At 35.1% G+C, this 22,530-nt stretch overlaps 1 protein-coding gene across 1 annotated transcript; it reads right to left on the bottom strand.

Moving 5' to 3' along the window:
- Positions 1 to 2,653: 2,653 nt before the first annotated feature.
- On the bottom strand, positions 2,654 to 21,943 carry LOC113120482 (methylmalonyl-CoA mutase, mitochondrial-like). Its single transcript, XM_026290312.1, is given in 14 exon segments — positions 2,654 to 3,029; positions 5,905 to 6,072; positions 6,880 to 7,027; positions 7,632 to 7,763; positions 8,154 to 8,269; positions 10,257 to 10,372; positions 14,146 to 14,257; positions 15,354 to 15,602; positions 15,855 to 16,026; positions 19,140 to 19,297; positions 19,558 to 19,847; positions 19,850 to 19,924; positions 20,771 to 21,219; positions 21,838 to 21,943. Coding segments are annotated over 13 exon segments (2,271 nt in total). The 5' UTR covers positions 21,177 to 21,219; positions 21,838 to 21,943; the 3' UTR covers positions 2,654 to 2,900.
- Between the last annotated feature and the right edge of the window lie 587 nt (positions 21,944 to 22,530).

Below are 22,530 nucleotides of genomic sequence, written 5' to 3'. Positions count from 1 at the left end.
GGTGTTACTGTATTTTTGCATTGAGATTGCACAACATTATTACCGACCATATTGTACAGCATTAACAGAAAAGTAAGAAGAAAGAAAAAAGGTTTAGGGTCAAATAAAACTGTACATACACAACAGAGAATATAAAACAACATGAAACTGTATCCCTTCATGGTTAATACCGTTTATCATATGGGTGCCGCAGGGATGCTGGGAACTTGAAAACAGAAATGTTTATAAAGCAACAACTCATTAAGCTTCAAAAGGTTCAATAAAAATATATGAAAAGTTAAAACCCATGTAGAGCAACGGAAAAGTCAAGGGTGACACTTCCCACACTGTACATCAGAAAATCTATAGAGTTTTTTCAGCTCACAAAAGACTGTTAATAAAGATCAGCATTAAAGCATTATCAATCAGCCCTGATTCATACTGCTAATTGAACCTTTCAATAAGATCTGCATGGATAATTAGAATGATTCATCTCTTCTGCAGAACCCATGACCCCACGATGTGTACATTACCATGACAATCAGAGTTCACGCTGGGGGAGATGACCCTCATGCGTTAACCTCCAACCATCACTCTTCTGCAAATAACAGGTTTATCAATCTAAAAAAACTCATCACTGAGCGCTCGATTAATGGCTGGTATTGACAGCACTAATAATCCCCTCTGAAAGCCTTTCAAAGGCTCGATTCGAAGAACTGAGATTTTCTTGAAGACTACATTTAAAAACTGGGTTGAAAACAAACTTCAGGTTTCACAATGATATATTTAAGTGCTTAAAGAACATGCAGAAATGACTTTATTTATCACTGTCTATATGTTTTGCATTATAGAATATCTAGTACAATCACAATTTACCTGAAAATTAATGATCTTAGGGTGGCCATTTCTATTAAAAGGAGGATTTAGTAAAGCCAGGATAGAAACTATGAGTAGTCACAAATTAACTTTTTAATTAAGGGGTGACATTTGACATCTTAAATAGATTTCCAGGGGCATTAAAAAAAAAATGTACAGAATTTTAAAAGGGCAGTTTTTTATCTTTTTTTTTTTTAAAATGGTTGCACTTGCTTTTATTGAATGCATGCAGTTCAAATAATGAGACACTGTAGGGCTGATACTAATCGAACGAATCAGTAACTTCAAAATCCAGAGGTTCAATGGAACTCGGAGATGCAAGGAGTGCTGCAGCTTCATTTGCATAAGTAATGTTTAATTAAGTATTAAGACTAATGTTTTAAACATAAAATATTATGAATACAGAAATGTTAAATGTTTGGGGTTAAAAAATAAATTAAACTACAAATATGAAATAACATAATATGCTATAAATTATGAATAGGTATAATTAATGACACTTCAGTGACATTTTCTTTGTGTGAATTCAGTGAAAAGAGAAATGTATGTGAATTACAAAAACATCTGACGAATGTTATTCCAATGCCTGTCAGGGAACATTTTATCAACATATAACATGTTCACACTGAATAGATGAAAATATTCTTAAACTGTTGTATAAACCTGTCAACAACATAAACAGGCCCACAGCAGGAGGGACTTTAGCGCCTTCTACAAAGCTCACAGCCCATGAGACGTGAACAAAATGTCAGACTAAATAACGCTTCCTGTCATACTCCGTTTGTTGTTGTTTGGAAAAATCTAGTTAGAGGCATGTATTTTCTTTTTGAGGAGATGCATCACGGCGTGAGAAACGCTATATGGGGTCTAAACACTGTGGCAGGTGGTCATTATCATGAGGATCATGTGAAGTGACCGCTGAGATTTGCTCCCGTTTAAGATGATGGACACCGAGGCGAGAAATACCTTTCCATAAAAGAAATCTGAGAAATTACCAGCATAAAGCGACTTGTTTTTTAAAGATAAGTTCACCCAAAAATAAAACTTTGCTGAAGATTTACTCACCTTATACAGGGTGTGGATGAGTTTGTTTCTTCATCAGAACAGATTTGGAGAAATTTTGCGTTACACCACTTGCTCACCAATGGATCCTCTGCAGTGAATGGGTGCCGTCACAAGTAATCCACATGACTCCAGTCGAACAATGAACATATTGTGAAGTGAATCATGTGGATTACTTGTGGATTATTTTGATCTTTAAATCAGCTGTTCGGACCCTCATTCTGACGGCACCCATTCACTGTAAAGGATCCATTGGTTTTCATTTTCAGCAAAATTTTTTTTTGGTGAAAAATTCCTTAAACTGAGATTCCTTCATAAGAGAATTGTTACTTAAAGCAAGTTTTATGAGTGAATTACAAAACATTAACATCATAAAATCAGCCAAAAGGCAGTCACAGGAAGCATATGTGGCCACTCACTTTCAGGGTTTACGGTTTCATATGGACTCACAGATCTCAACATCAACATCCACATTTCTACTGAAAGCTGAAACAGATGTTGCTCAATGAGATAGACATCATGTACAATATGTTGTACAATAAGTCTGTAAGTACACACTTTGAAAAAAGACAGAAAGCTTATATCACTGTATATATAAAATATATTATCCAAGTTAAGTTCCAGTGTTTATGGTGTTTTCTACTCTTGAATAAAACCACAAAACAGCTTCACTCTGATGAGAAGACTATGAAATTATGGGTTGAAATAGCAAATGATGATGCAAGAAAAGCGCTGGTGACCACATCAACATATTGATTTTAATGCATTATGTCAAACTGTACACATTTCAGACAAAATCAAAGACTGCTTCAACACGTTTTCAATCAAACACAATTCTGATAAGAGTCGATTTCATACGGATTACACTGTACTTTGATAATTGTTAGAATATCAAACGTTTTCAGCTTTTTCAACAGTCAACCTATTGAATTGCTGTCTTTAGCTGAAGTGCATTTAGAGATGCAATAGTGATTGTTTTGTGGTTACATGGCCTGTCGGTTCTTCTCCAGGCTTTTTTCAATGCTGTCAAGTACTTCCACCGCAGCTTGAGGAATCCTGGTCCCTGGGCCGAAGATACAGCTGACGCCACTCTTGTACAGGAACTCATAGTCCTAAAAAGATGATGAGATAATCAAATCACGTAAAGCATCAGTACTGAACTACGTCATGTCATGATTAGCAAACAAATTAATTTAACTTGTATTGAAACTGCAACATGATAAGTGTGCTTTGGAGCACATACTGAAACTGTCGATCATAGTCATAAATAGAAACACCTAAGTCTTGAAATGAAATAGATTGCAGACGGAAAAGAAAGAAATGCGCCGGCTCACTGGTTAAGCTCCGCGAACATGGCTTCAGAACGGCGTTCTCTAGAGCCAAAATGAGCCAAAATACAGAAAGCACGTTACAAGTCCCACCAGAGACAGTAATATGTTTGATCACTGATATACAACAATTAAGGATGCATATCACTCTGTTCCATGGGCAGCTTTGGGGCTCTCTGACCACTGTTTGGTTCATCTTATACCGGCCTACAGGCAGAAACTGAAATCAGCTAAACCTATATTAAGGACTGCTAAAAGATGAACTAATGAAGCAGAGAGTGATTAACATGCCTGTTATGACCTCACCGATTGGAGTGTTTTTGAAGCTGCTGGGTATAAAAGTGGGGATCAAATCTTGTATAACCAGGCCAGGAACAGACAAACAAGTTTACATGCATGCAAGGTCAAAAACATGTTAGTTTTCTCAAAAAATGTATTTTATTTTTAAATGATTTGTTAAATGATTCGTCAACAACTCATGCAATCAAGCGACTTTAGTTCAGTAAAACATTCTTTTCAACAGGGTTAAAATAATGTAATAATAATATTATGTACTGTGCAGTTTGATTTTCTATCAAAGCTATGCACAATTATATGATCATCTGTATTATATTATTCGCACGCATGACTCTTGGCTCACTGATTCAAACCCTCCCTTGCAAAGCAAATCACATCAGTGTATATTTGAACTGCCTTGCCAAATGCCAGTGGAATCTACCTGACAGATCTGATCCAGTACAAACAAACGGATTGGGTGCATTAAAAGGATTTTCGTGTCTGCTTCAATTAACGCAGCTTCAAGCTGCATCCACTTACACTCACTACATGTTAACATTCAATAATCAATTAATGACGCTCAGGCAAGAAGTCTAAGGAACTAAAGACACCTCCAGAGCTCAAACAGCCAAGCCTAGGCTGAAATGGAATCCATTTCTAAACACAGCCACCAGTTCACCTACGCAGCAACAAAGTGTATGCATGGCTGCTACCCACAATCCCATGTTCATATTGACTAGCTAAGAGATCATTATGTAGGAATGTACAGACTGACCTTATACAGGTCCTAATTACACCCCACTGTGACTAAGAATAGAGTTTGACTTATACATAAATGAATCGACCCCTTGGAAGCAAATGTATCTGTTTATCTGTGTAATGCTGAAAGAGCAAGCGGCTTCTGGTTGAAGATGAAAACGTGCAAATTTACATCGTGTTTGAATTCAACCCATAACTAACTCAGTTAGTTATGTGATCTGAGCACAAATGGTGGGGTCATATTAATTCTAAGGCAATATTGAAAATAGCAGATTTATTAAGGTTACTGTATAAAGTTTGGGGCTAGTAATGTTTAAGCAATTTATTATTATATTCAGCAAGCATGCATCAAATTGAAAAAAGTGAAACATTTTGTTCTTTCAAAATGTATGCATCAAAGTCCTGAAGAAAAAGATTTCCACAAGCATATTAAATAGCAAAAACAGTTTTCACTAGGAATGGCTGCAACACACGGACATGGCATCCTGACAAACATAGATTGCACAGACTAGGGCTTAAATAAATTTTTTATATACACTTTATGCATTCTATTTTTCTTTTCATTTATTATGCAATTGTATATATGTGTGTATGTGTAAAGACCTCTAACTAGCTTGCTCTATTATTTTTTTTATTCTATCGGTTGTCTTTTTATTTATTATATTATTTAAAATCCCATGCTATGTGTACTGTGTTAACCTAACTGAGACTTGTTATAGCTCTTATATATCATTGCTCTTTTGTTGTTTTTGATTGCTTCCAGTGTCTTCATCTGTAAGTCGCTTTGGATAAAAGCGTCTGCTAAATGAATAAATGTAAATACATGGGGAAAAAGGGACAAACTAACATGACACACTTGGTCACAGGCAGCACATGGGGAGAAAAACACACACAAACAGTCCAGAGGTGTGACAATAGTATTACTGTATTTCTGATCAAATAACTTCTTTCAAAACCAATAAAAAAAATCTCTCTCTCTCTCTTGCTACTATAAAATAGTCAAAATACTGTATAGCAACCTGTGTGTGCACATCAATAACATTTTATATGAATGAAGCAGTTGTTGCACCATTCACTTAATTGCTAATCATCAGTGAGCTCACATGAATCGAATTCTATATTAATATGGCAAAGGTAAGAATGGTGTTCATTATATTGATTTTAGATCATTATGCCGCTCTGCAAGCATAATCAGGCTATGCTGCATGCTGTTCCCAACAACCCTTAATCAAGCTAAAAGCAATATAATAGGTGGCCTTTCATGACTCTCTGCTTTATTAATCAATAGAATAAAGTAATCTGACTTTTTGAGATTCAAAAATGTAATGATTAAGAGAAGAAAAACGTTTCTGCCACAAAAAGCTTTCTTATCTTTTCTTTACACATTGTGAATGGTAAAATTTCAGTCTAATCTACTATCACTGTCAAAACATAATGATCAGGTTCTGGACAGATCATCTAAGTTGAATGTTGTCCATGTCAAAACGAAGATAACAGCTCCCTTTGAACATTATGGATAATTTTCTTCGCAATCTAAAGCCATTTGAGATGTAGACAATATATTTCAAGAGAAATCGAAGAAAGAACAGTTGTGATGGCATTTGGAACAAAAGGTAGGTGTTACCTGTGGCGGTATGACCCCTCCGCAGATCACCATGATATCGGGTCGGTTGAGGCTACGCAGCTCTTTAATGAGTTCAGGAACGAGGGTCTTGTGTCCAGCTGCCAGTGTGCTGATACCCACACAATGTACATCTGCATCCACGGCCTGCTGGGCGACCTCCAGCGGGGTCTGTCATCACAGAAACAGATACAAGCATTAAATCCTGTTAAATCTAGAACAATAAATACAATCATAACTATACCAGCCTCCACATCAATGCACAATAACATTCCATATATTTTAAGCAAATACTGTACTTTTGGACTCTTCTATTCTTTTAAAAGTATAATGATATTAAAAATGATATATGACGAGTGGTGCAGGGCCGAGAGCCATGGGAACAGAGCGAGGCCGGTGGAGTGATTGGGAAATGAGCGAAACCTGCTCCACTCACCGGTCTCGTGTTTTGTCACATGACCTGAAGTGTGCTTGTGGCATTCTGAAAAGTTGAGATGTTTTTATCTCTCTGTGGTGCGGTCGTAGCTGAGTGCACAAAAGACTCGATATGTGAATGGCCCCTAAGAGACTTCTTTCAAACACATAAAAAAAAAAAGATCTTACCCCAGCATTTTCTATAGTAGCATAAACCCTTACACCATGTTTAAAGTCCTAGGGACACATTTTTTCACTTTATACCCAACAATCTAATGCAGAAACATCCATGTTTAGGATGGTGATGAGTATTCATGGAGATTTGGACTTCTTTTGAAAACTGTAAAGAAGTGGGAGCATTTGATCTGCTCAGTAATGGATTCAGTGTTTTAATGATCATGGCTCAGAAAGGATCTCTTATTCTCTTAACACTGTGTGCTAAAATGAGTGATATTAAAGATTCTTGAGCATCTATAACACAAGGATAGATATTTTTAACAACATACACAAAGAAAGATTCTTTTAAATAGAAGATTTAAATGCAGCATACAGCATCTCTCTTACCTGAAAAAGCGGGCCGACGTCCACATCAAACCCAAGGTCTGCAAATCCAGTGGCGATGACCTTTGCCCCTCTATCATGACCGTCCTGTCCCATTTTGGCCACAAGCAGACGGGGATTTCTGCCTTCATGCTTTTTGAACTGTACAACTCTGAGAAACAAGAACTAGAAATTACTGATAAAGCTTCAAACACTTTTATGGATTTAGAACTATATGATGGTTAGTTATTTTTTGGGTGAGCTATTCCTGTAAAGGACAAAACTGTGGTTGGTTACTTCATATACTTCCCTAACAGACTTACTTTTTTTTCCAGTGACTGAAATAAAGCCGTTTTCAGTAACTAAAGTAGAAATTAAACATACAATCGGGAAAATACTCATTTGATCAAAGAAATATTTTTCCCACTAATATATATATATATATAAATTTATGCATTTAGCAGACGCTATTATCCAAAGCTACTTACAGTGCATTCAGGCTATCAATTTTTACCTACCATGTATTCCCGGGTAATCGAACCCCCAATATTATATATATATATATATATATATATATATATATATAAATAGACACACACACACACACATACACACACACACACTTTGACTTTAATGAAATACATTGCCAACAGTCAAGACCTGAGAAGTACCAGTTTTTGTCCACTTATTTGGACATGCTACTCATTTGACTATATAGTATGAAAACAAGCATATCTGGATGTGGTTCTGGGTTTCAGGAATCTGCAAGCTCTTACCTGTTGTGTGCCAGTGCTATCTCCTCATGCTCGCCGAATTCACTGCGGTATGCTCCGCTCACCATACGTGTGCTGGCCTTGTGTTCCCCAAAAACAGATTTCATGGCATCTGTGATCTCCCCCACTGAACACCTACAGAATTCAACAGAATCCTTTAATCCACACATTGTCACATTATATAAATGTAACACAATTGCTGTATTGTTGTTTCGAAAACATTTTTGCCACTATATCTTTGCAAATATGGTGGTGTAATGTTTCTTGTTACAGATTAATAATTATGCAAATGATTAGATGTAAAGCTAATAAATACATTGATAAATAAAAAATAATCTAATGAGCAATAAATGAAAAAGCAAATGACACACTAATTCTTCAACACAGTTAATTGACACCCTAACTGACACCATTATTTCAGATTCAGGATTTGCATAAACCTTTTGTAAATGCGTTTGCTTTTTGGTTGCGATACAATCATTTTCTAAAGTTCTCTGCATCTGGACTTCATGAACCCGTACCCACCGGGCTCTTGCAGCCTCCACGGCGAGCTCCAGCAGGTTTCCATCTCTGGTGCGTGCACACTGTTCAATCGCAGCCAAGCACCTCTTCGCCGCCTCTGCATCCCTGCTTTCTCTGACCTGCAGTGCAATCACAGTTTCATTACAATGTGCAAACACTGACCGTGGATGAGCCAAACCAGGATTAAAAACCAGCCAACGTCCATCTGAAACCATGTAGATGGAGTTGTAAGAGAATGTAAATACAAATATAAAATATATAAGTTAAAACTATGTAGAATAAAAAAAATGAAATACATTTTGGTTTGTCTATATAGTCATACTAATAATACTGCCTTTGTTGTGGAGGCACAGGAGGACATCTGTGCGCTGTGACTTAGGGCATGATGGAACATGGACGTTGTTATGGCTAATCAGTTGCAAAAGGAAATCTGCTGCTGTAACGTCTCGCTCCAGTGTGGCCAATTAATATTCAGAGAACGTGGCTAAAAGAAGGCCAATTTGTTGCTAAAAGTGACTTGATGTGACTTGAGTGACACAATGACATCACAACGTCATTTAGAAATGTTGTATTTTTGTGTAATCATGACGCAAAATTGTCACAACATCAAATCTCAGCAAAAAATATATTCTATATGTCATTTAGATCAGTTTCTAAAATGATATGCATGATGCAATATTAAAATAGAAATAACTGTATTTTTAAATGCATTGAATTACAGAACACTTACATATTTTTGAAGGATTACAATTTTAGCTTTTTTAATGCTAGTAAACTAGTAATACTACACATTCTCAACAATTATGCTTTAAGCAGTGTAGTTCGTGCCCTCACATCTCTTCTTCACGTGCTTCACAATATTCACCGCCTGTCACAGGACTGCAGGTTTTTCTTCTGCAGTTTTTCAGTAGCTCTCTGTCATACCATTGACATTTCCTGAGCAGTTGAAGGCTACGCATTTATTGCATGGACGGAGCAAAAACAAGCACACGCACAGTTCCATTGAATGATAAATGACTTTTAACTTAATGTCGTTTAACTGAAAGTATGAAGGAAACTGATAAAACAACCACAGCATTAAGAAAAAACATTAAAATAAAAGTGCAAGGTTTATCTGTCAATCAGATGTGTGAAAATTGTGTTTGTTATTGTACTGTAGACATCGGGCTCATTTTCTTTCAGAATCAACATTTAAGAAAGATTTAAAAAGTTAAATACTGTAGGATTTTATTTTATGAAAATAAGATAAAGAAGCTCATCATGTAAAGGTGTGACATAAAATGTTACCCTGTACATTCCCACTATGCTACATAATAGTTAACACAAAATAATAAGCTACTGTTAAAGTATTTTATTCTAAACCTTGGCTTACATACCATAATGAAAAATAAATATACTAAAATTTATTGTGAAAAAAGTTTATTTTATTTTATGCTAAGTATACTTCAAATAACTGTACATATTTATGTAGGCTACTTAATACAAGTACCCTGCAATTGTGCTTTTAGAATAGGTTTATTAAACTTCTATACTTAGTCTGCTAAATTGGAATGACTAATTTTGTACCTAATGCTCTTTAATAGTGAGGAAGCATCTCTGAAGTCCTACTAAAGATATACTTAAGTACATTTGATTGTGCTGAAGTTGAACTATTGGAAGTTTACTTCAGGTACACACACTTCAGCAGAATCAATTTTGTTATGTGACACAAACATTAAAATACCTGCCCCTTAGCTTTTAGAGAAATGGTCATTGCTATTAAAAGATACATACCTTAATGTTCCCTTAATGCTCCTACATCACTGAATAGAAGGAGTTAAATAAAGTTCAAATCTATGTCATGTATGTTCTTTAATGTTCACAGATCTGTATTGCAATGATGAATCCAATGTTGACAGTTTCTCTGAACAAAATGATAAATTCTGGTCATTTCTATGAAGCACTTCACGTACTTGATTGAATTACAGCCCTTGATTGTGATTAGGTAACTTCACAGAGAGCTCTGCAGGGAAGAGACTATATGTGACTATTTCAGATTGCATCAACACGGATGAAGGCACTTGACATCAAAATCCGTGCAGTGAATCATTGCCGGAGGGAACTAACCTTGCGCAGCTTTTCAATCTGCTTGTTACGCACAGCGGTGTTGTCGATGGCAAGCACGTCCACACTTTCTTCCTTCTCCAGGCGGTACTTGTTGACCCCGACGATGACCTCGGAGCCTATTTTGAGACAGAGACATCAGCAGAAGACCCTAAATAATGAAGTGGCGATGCTAGAGATGCCTGGAGCTAAAATAAACCATCTCAGATTTGCAGATCTAGGTGCATTACCATGTAGGTCCAGGTCGGAGGACATGGGCTCCTTTCACCTCATTATGAGACAAAGATAATCAGCCATAAATATAGAAAAAGAAGCTCACAAGAAGTGTTCTATAATACAGCAGTACGTTCATTAAACACAGATCAGGAGAGCACATCTATAGGGACATCATGGCAGTCTATACAAATATATCATATATATATATATATATATATAGATATATATATAATTATGCAGGGGAATGTGCAAAGGAGGCTTATGTTAAAAAAAGGTAAGTATAAATTGTGTTTTTTCTACCTACATCTACATAGTTTGTATTCCTTTTTATTGATCAAGTTGCAGTGAACTAAATGAAAAGATTCTATCACAACACTAAAATAGCTCCTAAAATATGACAGAATTTTCTATATTTTTTTTTACCAGATATACAGTAAAGTACAGTTCTGGGTTTGAAACTAGGGTCAGTAAGATTTTTTTTTAAAGAAATGATTTCTATTTTTTTCTCCTGATAAGTGAAGTGAATGACAAGATAATTGACAGGCTGGTGTGCTCATGCATATTTCACTACTCTCCTGAAACGTACCCATGCACACAAGATAAGAGGGACCCTCGAGATCAAAACCCTCAGCTTCTAGTGTCAGAATGAACGCGGGGAGCTTCAAACATCTGCTGTGAAACCAATATGGCTGAGTTTCTGTTTGAAATGATGTTCACTGCATCTACTGGGCAACTTCAGCGAGACTGTGACATTCGCTGAAAACCACAGCCTGAGAGGACTGTTTTGAAGGTCATATAGAAATGCTGGAAAACTGCCAGTTTCAGGACCACACTGAACATCTTGGATTTTAAAATCCAATTTAAACCTGTAAATAAAGTTTAAGGATTCAATAATTGTAAAACTAAGAAACTACATGGCATAAAACTAATTAGAAATATTTCAGGTAGGTTAGCTCAAGAGCTGTTGTCATTTAAGCAATACAGGGAAAGGTTATTGTTTTCCATTCAACTTTTAAATCAAATTGTTATTCTGATGATATAAAGTAATAAACTCTGGGGAGGGGGGGGGGTGCAAAATAGAGGCCTTAGCCTTTGAACCACACTTCCTTTGAATTATTGACTCACTTTTTGAGTGAAGTGAGATATTGTGGTGATGTGTGGTCCATAGCAAGTGTAGCTAATGCATTCATCACTTCATTAATGTGTTCATTTATTTACAGCGTTTCTGTCCACCTGAGGTTCAGACGGAAGCATTAGAGTGGCAGTGGAAAACTATACAGTGGTTCACCCTAAAGGAAAATCATTTGCATAACAGCCACTAAAATATCCAGCTGTGTGGCATAAGTGGGACATCTAAATTATGCATAATTCCTTGGAAAAAGAGCCACTTGCAAACCATTACCTGATGTGAAGAAACACTCAATTAGAGACATCATACTTTAGGCCTCAGGATTGGAAATATAGGCATGCATGTGAAAAAAAATAAATAAATAAAAAATCTTGTGTTGGCATGATAATTTGTGCATGCTAAAACACTGCCCTCTAGCGGAACTGTGTTTATCAATCAGTAAAAGCATTAAAGAGGGTTGAGTTCTGAAAATAGCATGTCAATATCTGAGATCTCCGACTTAAAAACCTTTAGACTACACAGACAGCAAAATCAATTAAAAATAATTCATGTTATCTCCCTGCAGCTGCAGAGCTGGATGGCATGCCGAACAATGTGTGATGATCAGAGCATCATGCACATGCACATCTGTTTACCTAGATTGCAGGTTTGATTTTGACATTCATGGTGTATATAACAGAAGACAACAACCCCCTCCCCATCCAACTACTAAAACATTTTCACATTTATGATAGGCTTTTGACCACAGTTTCATGTAATTTAAAGTCTATTTATAGCTATGATAGCGAACATACTCATAATTCATAAAAAGGGCTTTTTATGTTATTGCATATTCATCAGACAATGATTACACAATTTTGATTACGTGAAACCAACAACATAACAGCAGCGGTTTAAAAGCTGTTTTCTTTGGATTGTTTGACTACACAATAGAAAATATCGTAAAATATAACATATTTTGAATACAATGTATTATACAATGCAATAGTATGTATAAAATTATAATGGTAATCTACACTTATGGTATGGTCCAAGTCCCTATATAGTCAGTTCTGAGAACTGTTTCTGAATGCATATATATGTATTGCTGAAACACATTACAAAGACTGTGAACTATGTAGTACTGAATAACGGAGTTAGAACGTTAAACAGTTTTTCACCAATTCTGCGTTCAGGCTTTTTCTTAGCTGTTACAACTGTGTTGTTCTATACAGTCCAAAAAGCGTCATCTTCTGATGCCATGTCGAGTGAACCGTTCTTGAGAGGGAACGTCTCTGGTTACTGTCGTAGCCTTGGTTCCCTGAGAGACGGGAACGAGACATGGCGTAGGCTGCAGTGTTCATTGCTCAGGTCAGCTGCACTGTTGGTTCAGTCAGAAGATTCTGAGCTTATACCACCAAGACGGCACATTAACCGCTGTACTGGCTGGCATTGGCCAGTGAGAGTTGCAGCTTCACTGGGTTGTGCAATAAGATTTCAGGTAGGTTTAGGAAGGAAGGCAGTCCCCAAAGCATCAGCTTCTGACGCCATGTCTCGTTCCCATCTCTCAGGGAACTGAGGTTAAGATAGTAACCTGAGACGTTTTTAATTGCATATTTCTAAATGAGACTCTTCCATTAAGGCCTTTCCACACAGAGCACGATGCAAAAAAGCAAAGTGAATCGCATGCGAACGGTGCTTTCACACTTAACAAAAAACGCCTTCTGTTTGCCTTCTGCTAATTTACACCTGCAAGCTAGGTGCCGCCGACCAACAATGCAGTTTTCCTCAGATATGTATCTCGTAAATGGATTAAACATCGTCCGCTGCTCAATATACAGCATTGAATTAAGATAAACAAGGTTCTACACCAGAAACAAACTAAACTACATCCTACAATATAATTACAAGTAATATTAGCATCAAGCTACACTTGAAAATGGCTGTAATTAGTAATGTATTTGCTTACCCACTTTAAACCATCATCGAGTGCTTATAATAACTTCCAATTGTGATATACAGTTGATTTTGATTAATAAGCAGACACATTCACTCTTTGTATGTTTAATAACGCTATAATGCTAATATTTCTCATAAACATCCTTTATATTTACATACAGAAAATATATCGTCATAACCATATGTCTATTTGCTTTTCATATTTTATGTGTAGAAAAAAAGTGAACACACTCATAACACTCACACACATGGAAGAAAACGGACAGTGCTCTACAGATCACATAATTCAGTGGACAATTAATAGAAATGTTATTCTGTATAAAGAACACGTGAGAATAAATTTGTTCTCAAATACCAACGATAACAAGAACTCAGCATCCACTTTCTTCTCTTATCCGGGATACTCCTCTTCTGTGTTTGTTTTCAAAACAGCGACTTTTTGCAATATCGCTTTTAAATATTCGTTTTGCTTTTTCAAGCTCAGTGTGGACTGGCCTTTAGTCATGGAGGCTTCTGAAGTAGCACTTTAGTTAAATGGGACATTAGTCTCGTGTCCTGGGCTGTAATTCTGGATTCAGTCACGTGTATATGAGTGTTTTGCTTTGATACCTGAATCAATGCGCGCTTGTCTGCGGGCGGCACATTCCTCGATGCGCAGTTTGGGAATTCCCTCAGCTACAGCACGAGCCATACCACCCATGTCCTCAATCTCAGTGATGAACTAAACGAGACACAAAGAGAACAGAACTCCTGTAAACACACACTAATATCACAGATATTGCTGCCTAAGAAACAAATCAGAGGGCTTCAGAGTAGGAATATCCAGGCTTACTTTAAGTAACTGCTTAGTTTTTTAAATCCAGAAATTGCTGTTATTTTATGATGATGATAATAATAATAACAATAAATTCTAAATTAGTATTAATTTCAACAAATTCTAATTATTTGATTATTTGAATTTATCCAGTATTAATAATAGTAATAATATTTATTTATATAATTTAATAAATAAGTCAAGTTACATTTATTTATATACCACTTATAATACAACAGTTTCAAAGCCTAAACGAAAAAATAACAAATGTTACAAATTTCACTAAATTATGAAACCAATTCAATGCCAAGTGTAAAGCTTAAATCTCTGCAGCTTAAATTAAAACTGTATTATTAATAGAATCAAATGTATTTCTTATTAATTTATACTTCTATCATTATTATAACTAAATATATCATTTTATTATTATTATTATTATTATTATTTAACATTTATGTACTATGAAGTATTTAACATGCATGTATAATAATAATGCAATTAATAAATACATTTTTATTATCATTTATAATAATAGTTTATATTGACCATATTAGCCAGCCACCATATATATTTATTTATTTTAATTATGTTTATTTTTCTTTATTATTATTATCTTTATTATTAATAACAGTAGTAATATTATTATTATAACAGTTCAGACTTTTAATACTGGCTAGATCATATCAATTACCAACCATAACATTCGTATTATAAAATTCGGATTAGCCAAAATTTCTACAGTGTATCTTGGCATTAATCATTTAATGTGTTTATCAAGTTTATTTACAGATCTAGATATAAAGTCTTTTTTTTTTTTATTATTATTAAAAAAAATTATGCAATAAGCATATAATGGTAAAAATCTATTACCACGGATTATAATTAAATACAGCTGTCACCATGTATTATGATGCAAACCACATAATTATGAGCAGATTAGAGAAAGTTTAATAATAGAAAGATATTAGAATTATTTTAACGAGCGGTTCTCTATAGTACGAACCTTGAGCGCTGAGTTGTACACGTCATTAGTGAGGGCCTCCATCATGTAGGACCCACCCCAGGGGTCAGCCACCTTCGGGATGCCCGACTCCTCCTGGATGATGATCTGTGTATTGCGGGCGATGCGGGCGCTCTTGACGGTGGGCAGACCCAGTGCCTCATCAAAAGAGTTAGTGTGCAGAGACTGTGTGCCTCCAAACACCGCAGCCATGGCCTCGATCACAGTACGGATCACATTGTTGTAAGGGTCCTGAAGAGCAAATGAGGTAGATTCAACCAGACCCATCAGAACATAATTAGTTCAAAATACAGCAGCACTTTGGAAATTATATTTCACCTTTCAGCTACCCAGCACACCATCACAGAATCTTAAGATACGCATAACATCATGTATTGCATGTCAAAAATGTGATCTAACACATTTACACTTAACTGCAGCACTGCTTGTGTAATATGACATTCAGCAGGCATGAACAGTTTGAGCTGAGATCAGTGACAGTACCTGCTCAGTGAGGGACCATCCTGATGTCTGACAGTGAGTTCTCAGCAGGAGGGATTTAGAGTTCTTGGGCTGGAACTTCTCTTTGATAAGTGTCGCCCACAATCGCCGCGCTGCCCTCAGCTTCGCGATTTCCATATAAAAGTTCATGCCGATCCCCCAGAAGAATGACAATCTAAAAAGAGATCATGCATATATAAAAATAAAAAATAAAAAAATCACATTCAGTAATGCTGTATATGAAACCTTCAGAAAACCAATACATTAGCTGTGTTGTTATTAGAATTATTATTATTTTTATAATGCATTATTAATAATAATTATAGTAGTTGAATTAATTAGAAAGAATATGTACATGTAAAAGTAGTAACAATACAATTTTATATGTATTTATATTAGTAGTAGAAGTGCAATAATAATTTATCAATATTATTAAAATGATTAATTTGTAGTATGTACTGCTAGATTACCATATAATTATAATTAGGGGTGCGCGATAAACATCGGCCGATAATTAATGAAAAAGATGCATTGGGATCAGCATTTATAGACATTCTGAACTCTATTGGTGTTAGACAACATGTTTCAGGACCTACTCATTGTCGAAATCATACTCTAGATTTAATACTGTCACATGGAATTGATGTTGATAGTGTTGAAATTATTCAGCCAAGTGATGATATCTCAGATCATTATTTAGTTCTGTGTAAATTTCATATAGCCAAAATTGTAAATTCTACTTCTTGTTACAAGTATCGAAGAACCATCACTTCTACCACAAAAGACTGCTTTTTAAGTTATCTTCCTGATGTATCCGAATTCCTTAGCATATCCAAAACCTCAGAACAACTTGATGATGTAACAGAAACTATGGACTCTCACGCTTAAGGAAGGTTAAGGAAAACAGTTTGACACCATGGTATAATGAGCATACTCGCACCCTAAAGAGAGCAGCCCGAAAAATGGAGCGCAGCTGGACGAAAACAAAACTAGAGGTATTTCGTATTGCCTGGCGGGAAAGTAACATATCTTACAGAAAAGCATTAAAAACTGCTAGATCTGATTACTTTTCTTCTCTTTTAGAAGAAAACAAACATAACCCCAGGTATTTATTCAATACAGTGGCTAAATTAACGAAAAATAAAGCCTCAACAAGTGTTGACATTTCCCAACACCACAACAGTAATGACTTTATGAACTACTTTACTTCTAAAATCGATACTATTAGAGATAAAATTGCAACCATTCAGCCGTCAGCTACCGTATCATATCAGACAGTGCACTATAGACCCCCTGAGGAACAGTTCCACTCATTCTCTACTATAGGAGAGGAAGACTTGTATAAACTTGTTAAATCATCTAAACCAACAACATGTATGTTAGACCCTATACCATCTAAGCTCCTAAAAGAGGTGCTTCCAGAAGTCATAGATCCTCTTCTGACTATTATTAATTCCTCATTGTCATTAGGATATGTCCCCAAAACCTTCAAACTGGCTGTTATTAAGCCTCTCATAAAAAAGCCACAACTTGACCCCAGAGAACTTGTTAATTATAGACCAATCTCGAATCTCCCTTTTCTGTCCAAGATACTAGAAAAGGTGGTATCCTCACAATTATATTCCTTCTTAGAGAAAAATGGTATATGTGAGGATTTCCAGTCAGGATTTAGACCGTATCATAGTACTGAGACTGCTCTCCTTAGAGTTACAAATGATCTGCTCTTATCATCTGATCGTGGGTGTATCTCTCTATTAGTTTTATTGGATCTTAGTGCTGCGTTTGACACAATTGACCACAACATTCTTTTGCATAGACTTGAACACTTTGTTGGCATCAGTGGAAGTGCATTAGCATGGTTTAAATCGTACTTATATGACCGCCATCAGTTCGTAGCAGTGAATGAAGATGTATCATATCGATCACAAGTGCAGTATGGAGTACCTCAAGGCTCAGTACTAGGGCCGCTACTCTTCACGCTTTATATGTTACCCTTGGGAGATATCATCAGGAAACATGGTGTTAGCTTTCACTGTTATGCTGATGATACGCAGCTCTATATTTCCTCGCAGCCTGGTGAAACACACCAATTTGAAAAACTAATGGAATGCATAGTCGATATAAAAAATTGGATGACGAGTAATTTCTTACTGCTAAATTCAGAAAAAACAGAGGTGTTAATCATAGGGCCTAAAAACTCTGCTTATAATAAACTAGAATTCTTCGTCATCAGTTAGGAACCTAGGTGTGCTACTTGATCGCAATCTTTCCTTAGAAAGCCACGTTTCTAGCATTTGTAAAACTGCATTTTTCCATCTCAAAAATATATCTAAATTACGGCCTATGCTCTCAATGTCAAATGCAGAAATGTTAATCCAGACAATCTCTCGGGGTATCTAGTGTCTGATTTACAAACGCCGTGGGCGCACCGCTTCACCATCTTGATTGGAGTCAATGTTTGTCAGAGCTGCTCACATAGTAACGGTTGCTATGATGTGCGATTGGACAATGGCCGTTCTGGGTGAGAGGCCAGCGAAAGGCTAATTGTATATAATGGTATCAATAAAACAATAAAATAGATTAATTATTAAAATGCACTTCTATTTCTAGTAGTTATAGTAGTATTCATTATTTTATAGTCAATTTGATAATTATTACTCATGAATTTTGTAATATATAATTTAATATGTATTTATTATTAATAAATAATTTTTAATAATAATAATAATAATAATACCACATTTAAGACTTTTAAGACATTACATTTTAAATACATTCCATTAATTATCAAAAATTCAGTAATTAACATTTTTATTAATTATAAATCATGAATTAATCATATTATTATTATTATTATTATTATAGACTTTTTTCATATTTCAATGTTTCTCAAAAGTAGAAGTCATCATAGTTGGGTAAACTTCGAGAGCAGTGAATGGGAGAAAACAACAAATATATTTTTTGCATTTCCATTTTTTCAAAAAGCAAAAGTAAAATTCCACGACAGCGTTTTCACAACTTTCAAAAGAACGAAAACAAATTGAGAGCGACTGATAACATCAGTCAGAAGAGAGAATGATGTTAAATTGACCATCCCTCCCATAGACGCAGCTTTAGAAACACCCTTGCATTAGCGTTAACTAGTTTTTTCTTTTTCTTTTTAATTGATGCAAAGGTGATATGAAACAAAGTATAATACATTAAATGTACATGCATTGTAAGAAATGTAAATCCATTATTTTTTAAAAAAGAGACAAAGTATAAGAATATGGAACTTCCCAAGCTAACCTGGGAGCGAACTCGTCGATGGTGAGTCCAGCCTTCAGTCCAGTTCTGCAGTACTCCAGACCGTTGGCAATAGTGTAAGCCAACTCCAGGATGGCATCAGCTCCAGCTTCCTGTATGTGATATCCACTGATGGAAATAGAATTAAACTTGGGCATATTCTGTAAGAAAGAAAATCCAATGTTTTAGAGTATGGAGGTCAGATATATTGACTTTACAAAGATGGTCAAAACTACAAGGCTGTAAAAAGCACACGTGCTGGGATGCTGAATACTCTATCATTATAAGTCACTGGAAGAAGAAGAAAAATTAAAAATAAATATGAGAGATTTAATAAATAAATGCTCTGAGCACGTAAAAACGGACAGCAGACTGTATATAAAAAAAAAAAGATCTTAAAGTCCCATCAGTCAAGCCGTACCTTTGAGGTGTAGGCGAAGATATCAGCGATGGCGTGCATTGACGGCTCTGGAGGGAAGATGTAGGTGTTTCGCACCATGAACTCTTTGAGGATGTCGTTCTGGATGGTGCCCGTCAGCTTCTCCTTGGGCACACCTTGCTCTTCTCCGGTCACGATGAACATGGCTAGAATGGGAATGACGGCTCCGTTCATTGTCATGGATACAGACATCTTCTCCAGAGGGATGCCGTCGAACAGCAGTTTGGTGTCTTCCACGGTGTCAATAGCTACACCTGCCATTCCCACATCCCATGAACTCTGGGATTGTCAGAGTCATAACCTCTGTGTGTCGGAAGGTCAAACGCTACAGAAAGACCCTGCTGGCCCGCTGCAAAGGACAAACAGTTTGTAAAGATTCCCAAACATTTTTTTGAGCTAAACCTAGACCCTGAATATTTATCAGCAGTTCCTCTGAGATCTTAAGATAATAATGTATAATAAATTAACAGCACATTCATGGTCACATGGCATGCAAATAAACAGTATTTGTACAATAAAAGTTTTAATTTTAATATTATAATTTTATAGAAATTGTATATAAATATAATATATATAAATATATAATTTATTTATTTAAAATATACTTTTTAGTAAGTTTTTTGTTTTATATTATCTATTTAGAGAGGTCATTAGAATATTAAAAACATTCCTTAAGTTATAATCTTAAAAGACTTTTGAACTATATAAATATATTTCTATAAATAATTATGTAAAATAATAAATAATATATATTATTTATCAATATCATTTTATATAATATAAAATATATATTTTTAGTGTTTTGTTTTGTTTTATATTATTCATTAATATAAATTATTGGAAAACATTTAGCCTTTATCTTCTTAAAAGTATTTATTTTTATAAAATATACTTTATATTGTAGAAATATATGTATATAAATATAACAAATATAAAAATCTTATTGTGTTGTTTTATAACATCTATAAATATGTTCATATACTATATAAAATATAACTTTTCAGATATATTATACAGATATATATATATATATATATATATATATATATATATATATATATATATATATATATATATATATATATATATATATATATATATGCAATGTTTTATTTTTATTTTTTTATTATAACAGCATTACTATACAACTCAATATATAATTTCACTCAATAGTTTTAATGCAGTGACATCATACCTTTAATATTATCCCTGTAAAACTTGTTGCTTTCCTCTACAGTGCTGAATCCAGCATATTGCCTGATGGTCCAGGGTCTGTAGGTGTACATGGTGGGGTAAGGCCCTCGGGTGAATGGGAAGACTCCCGGCAGCTCATCTTGGACCGCAGCAGTGTCTGTCTGAGTGTATACAGGTTTAATAGAGATGCCTTCTGGGGTCCTCCAGATCAGATCCTCAGGGTTTTTCCCTTTCAGCTGCTTCTTGGCCAGGGCAGCCCAGTCCTCATGGAGCTTCACTTCATCTCTGAGTGGGACGGCGGTACGGAACGCTCTGGGGTGACGCTGGGGGTCAAGGGTCGAAGATACAGATGCCCCCAGAAGTCGTCTGGCTGTCAAAGACACGCATGCCTTCCTTGCAGTCAACATGTTGTGTGCATTAGGTAAAGCGAGTTTAGCTACTCATGGATATCTAATAAAAAGAAACAGAAAAATGTTTAAACATTTATGAGAGATGAAATAAGAACTGTTTCTTGAGCATTTTAGAATTATTTCTTAATTTTATAAAATTTTAAATTTCTAGATTTATAAATTACATTTTAAAACATCTTAAAATAGATTTTTTTATATTTTTTTATTTATTTTTTTTACAAATTCTAATAATATTACACAATATTTTAATGACTCTAAACTTTGATCTGTAGTGTATGGTCAATCCTGAATACTGAATGTCACCCACACAATGTTTTTATGACTAGGATTGTTATGGCTTAACACATCTTATAAAGACTTCAGACGTGACTTGACAGGATAGCAAACATGTCATCAAACAGCGCCTATTTTATTATATTACATGACATTAATTACCATTAATCAAAGCATTTCACATTAAAAACCCTGACGTTTAAACTTTTTGTCCGTTAAAGTTTGCTAATTTACAGACCCATTTAGATTATACAGCTTAAAGCCTTCGCGTACTAATAACGATTGATAATCTAGGACGATGTACGTCAAAATAACACCCACATACCAAACGGTAACATCATAATGTATTACAATAAAACGTTTAAAAACAATATCAATTTCTGACCTTGCGTTCTTTCTATTTACCAGACACCGACGACACACGCTGATAGACGTGTTGCGCTCCGGCCTATCACAGTTAACAACAAACCAAGAACAGCCAATCAGCATCAAGCGACCTGCAGCTCTGACCCGGATGTGTTGTTTATTTCAGCACGGAGGGTGAAGAGGCTTTGAATCAAAGGTTCCTATTAATGTTTTTGAAATATTTGAATATTATTTGTGGCTAAGCGCCGCCATAAAATAACATTTATAGTTACAGTGATATAGGATAGTTATTATAATATAATATAATATATATAATGTAGTATAGTATAACGATACGGCACTGATTACTATTTTCAGGGGTTACAAAATATATTAATTTCAGCAGGTGGCGACATATCCCACTGTTTTTGTTTGTGAGGCAACGTTTCTATCTATCTATCTATCTATCTATCTATCTATCTATCTATCTATCTATCTATCTATCTATCTATCTATCTATCTATCTATCTATCTATCTATCTATCTATCTATCTATCTATCTGACTGTTTATATCCATCTATCTAGCATCTGACTTTTTATCTATCTATCTTTTATAATTCATACATAATAAAACAAAACTAATGAGAAATAATTTTCAAAAACTGCAGTCTTAAATAAAGTCTTTATACAAATGCATATTCATTTTAGGTAATGGAAAATGTAATGTCTCAC

Source organism: Carassius auratus, chromosome 20 (assembly GCF_003368295.1).
Source record: "Carassius auratus strain Wakin chromosome 20, ASM336829v1, whole genome shotgun sequence".
In the NCBI taxonomy this organism is placed as follows: domain Eukaryota; kingdom Metazoa; phylum Chordata; class Actinopteri; order Cypriniformes; family Cyprinidae; genus Carassius; species Carassius auratus.
This window is presented reverse-complemented; position numbering and strand designations above follow the sequence as displayed.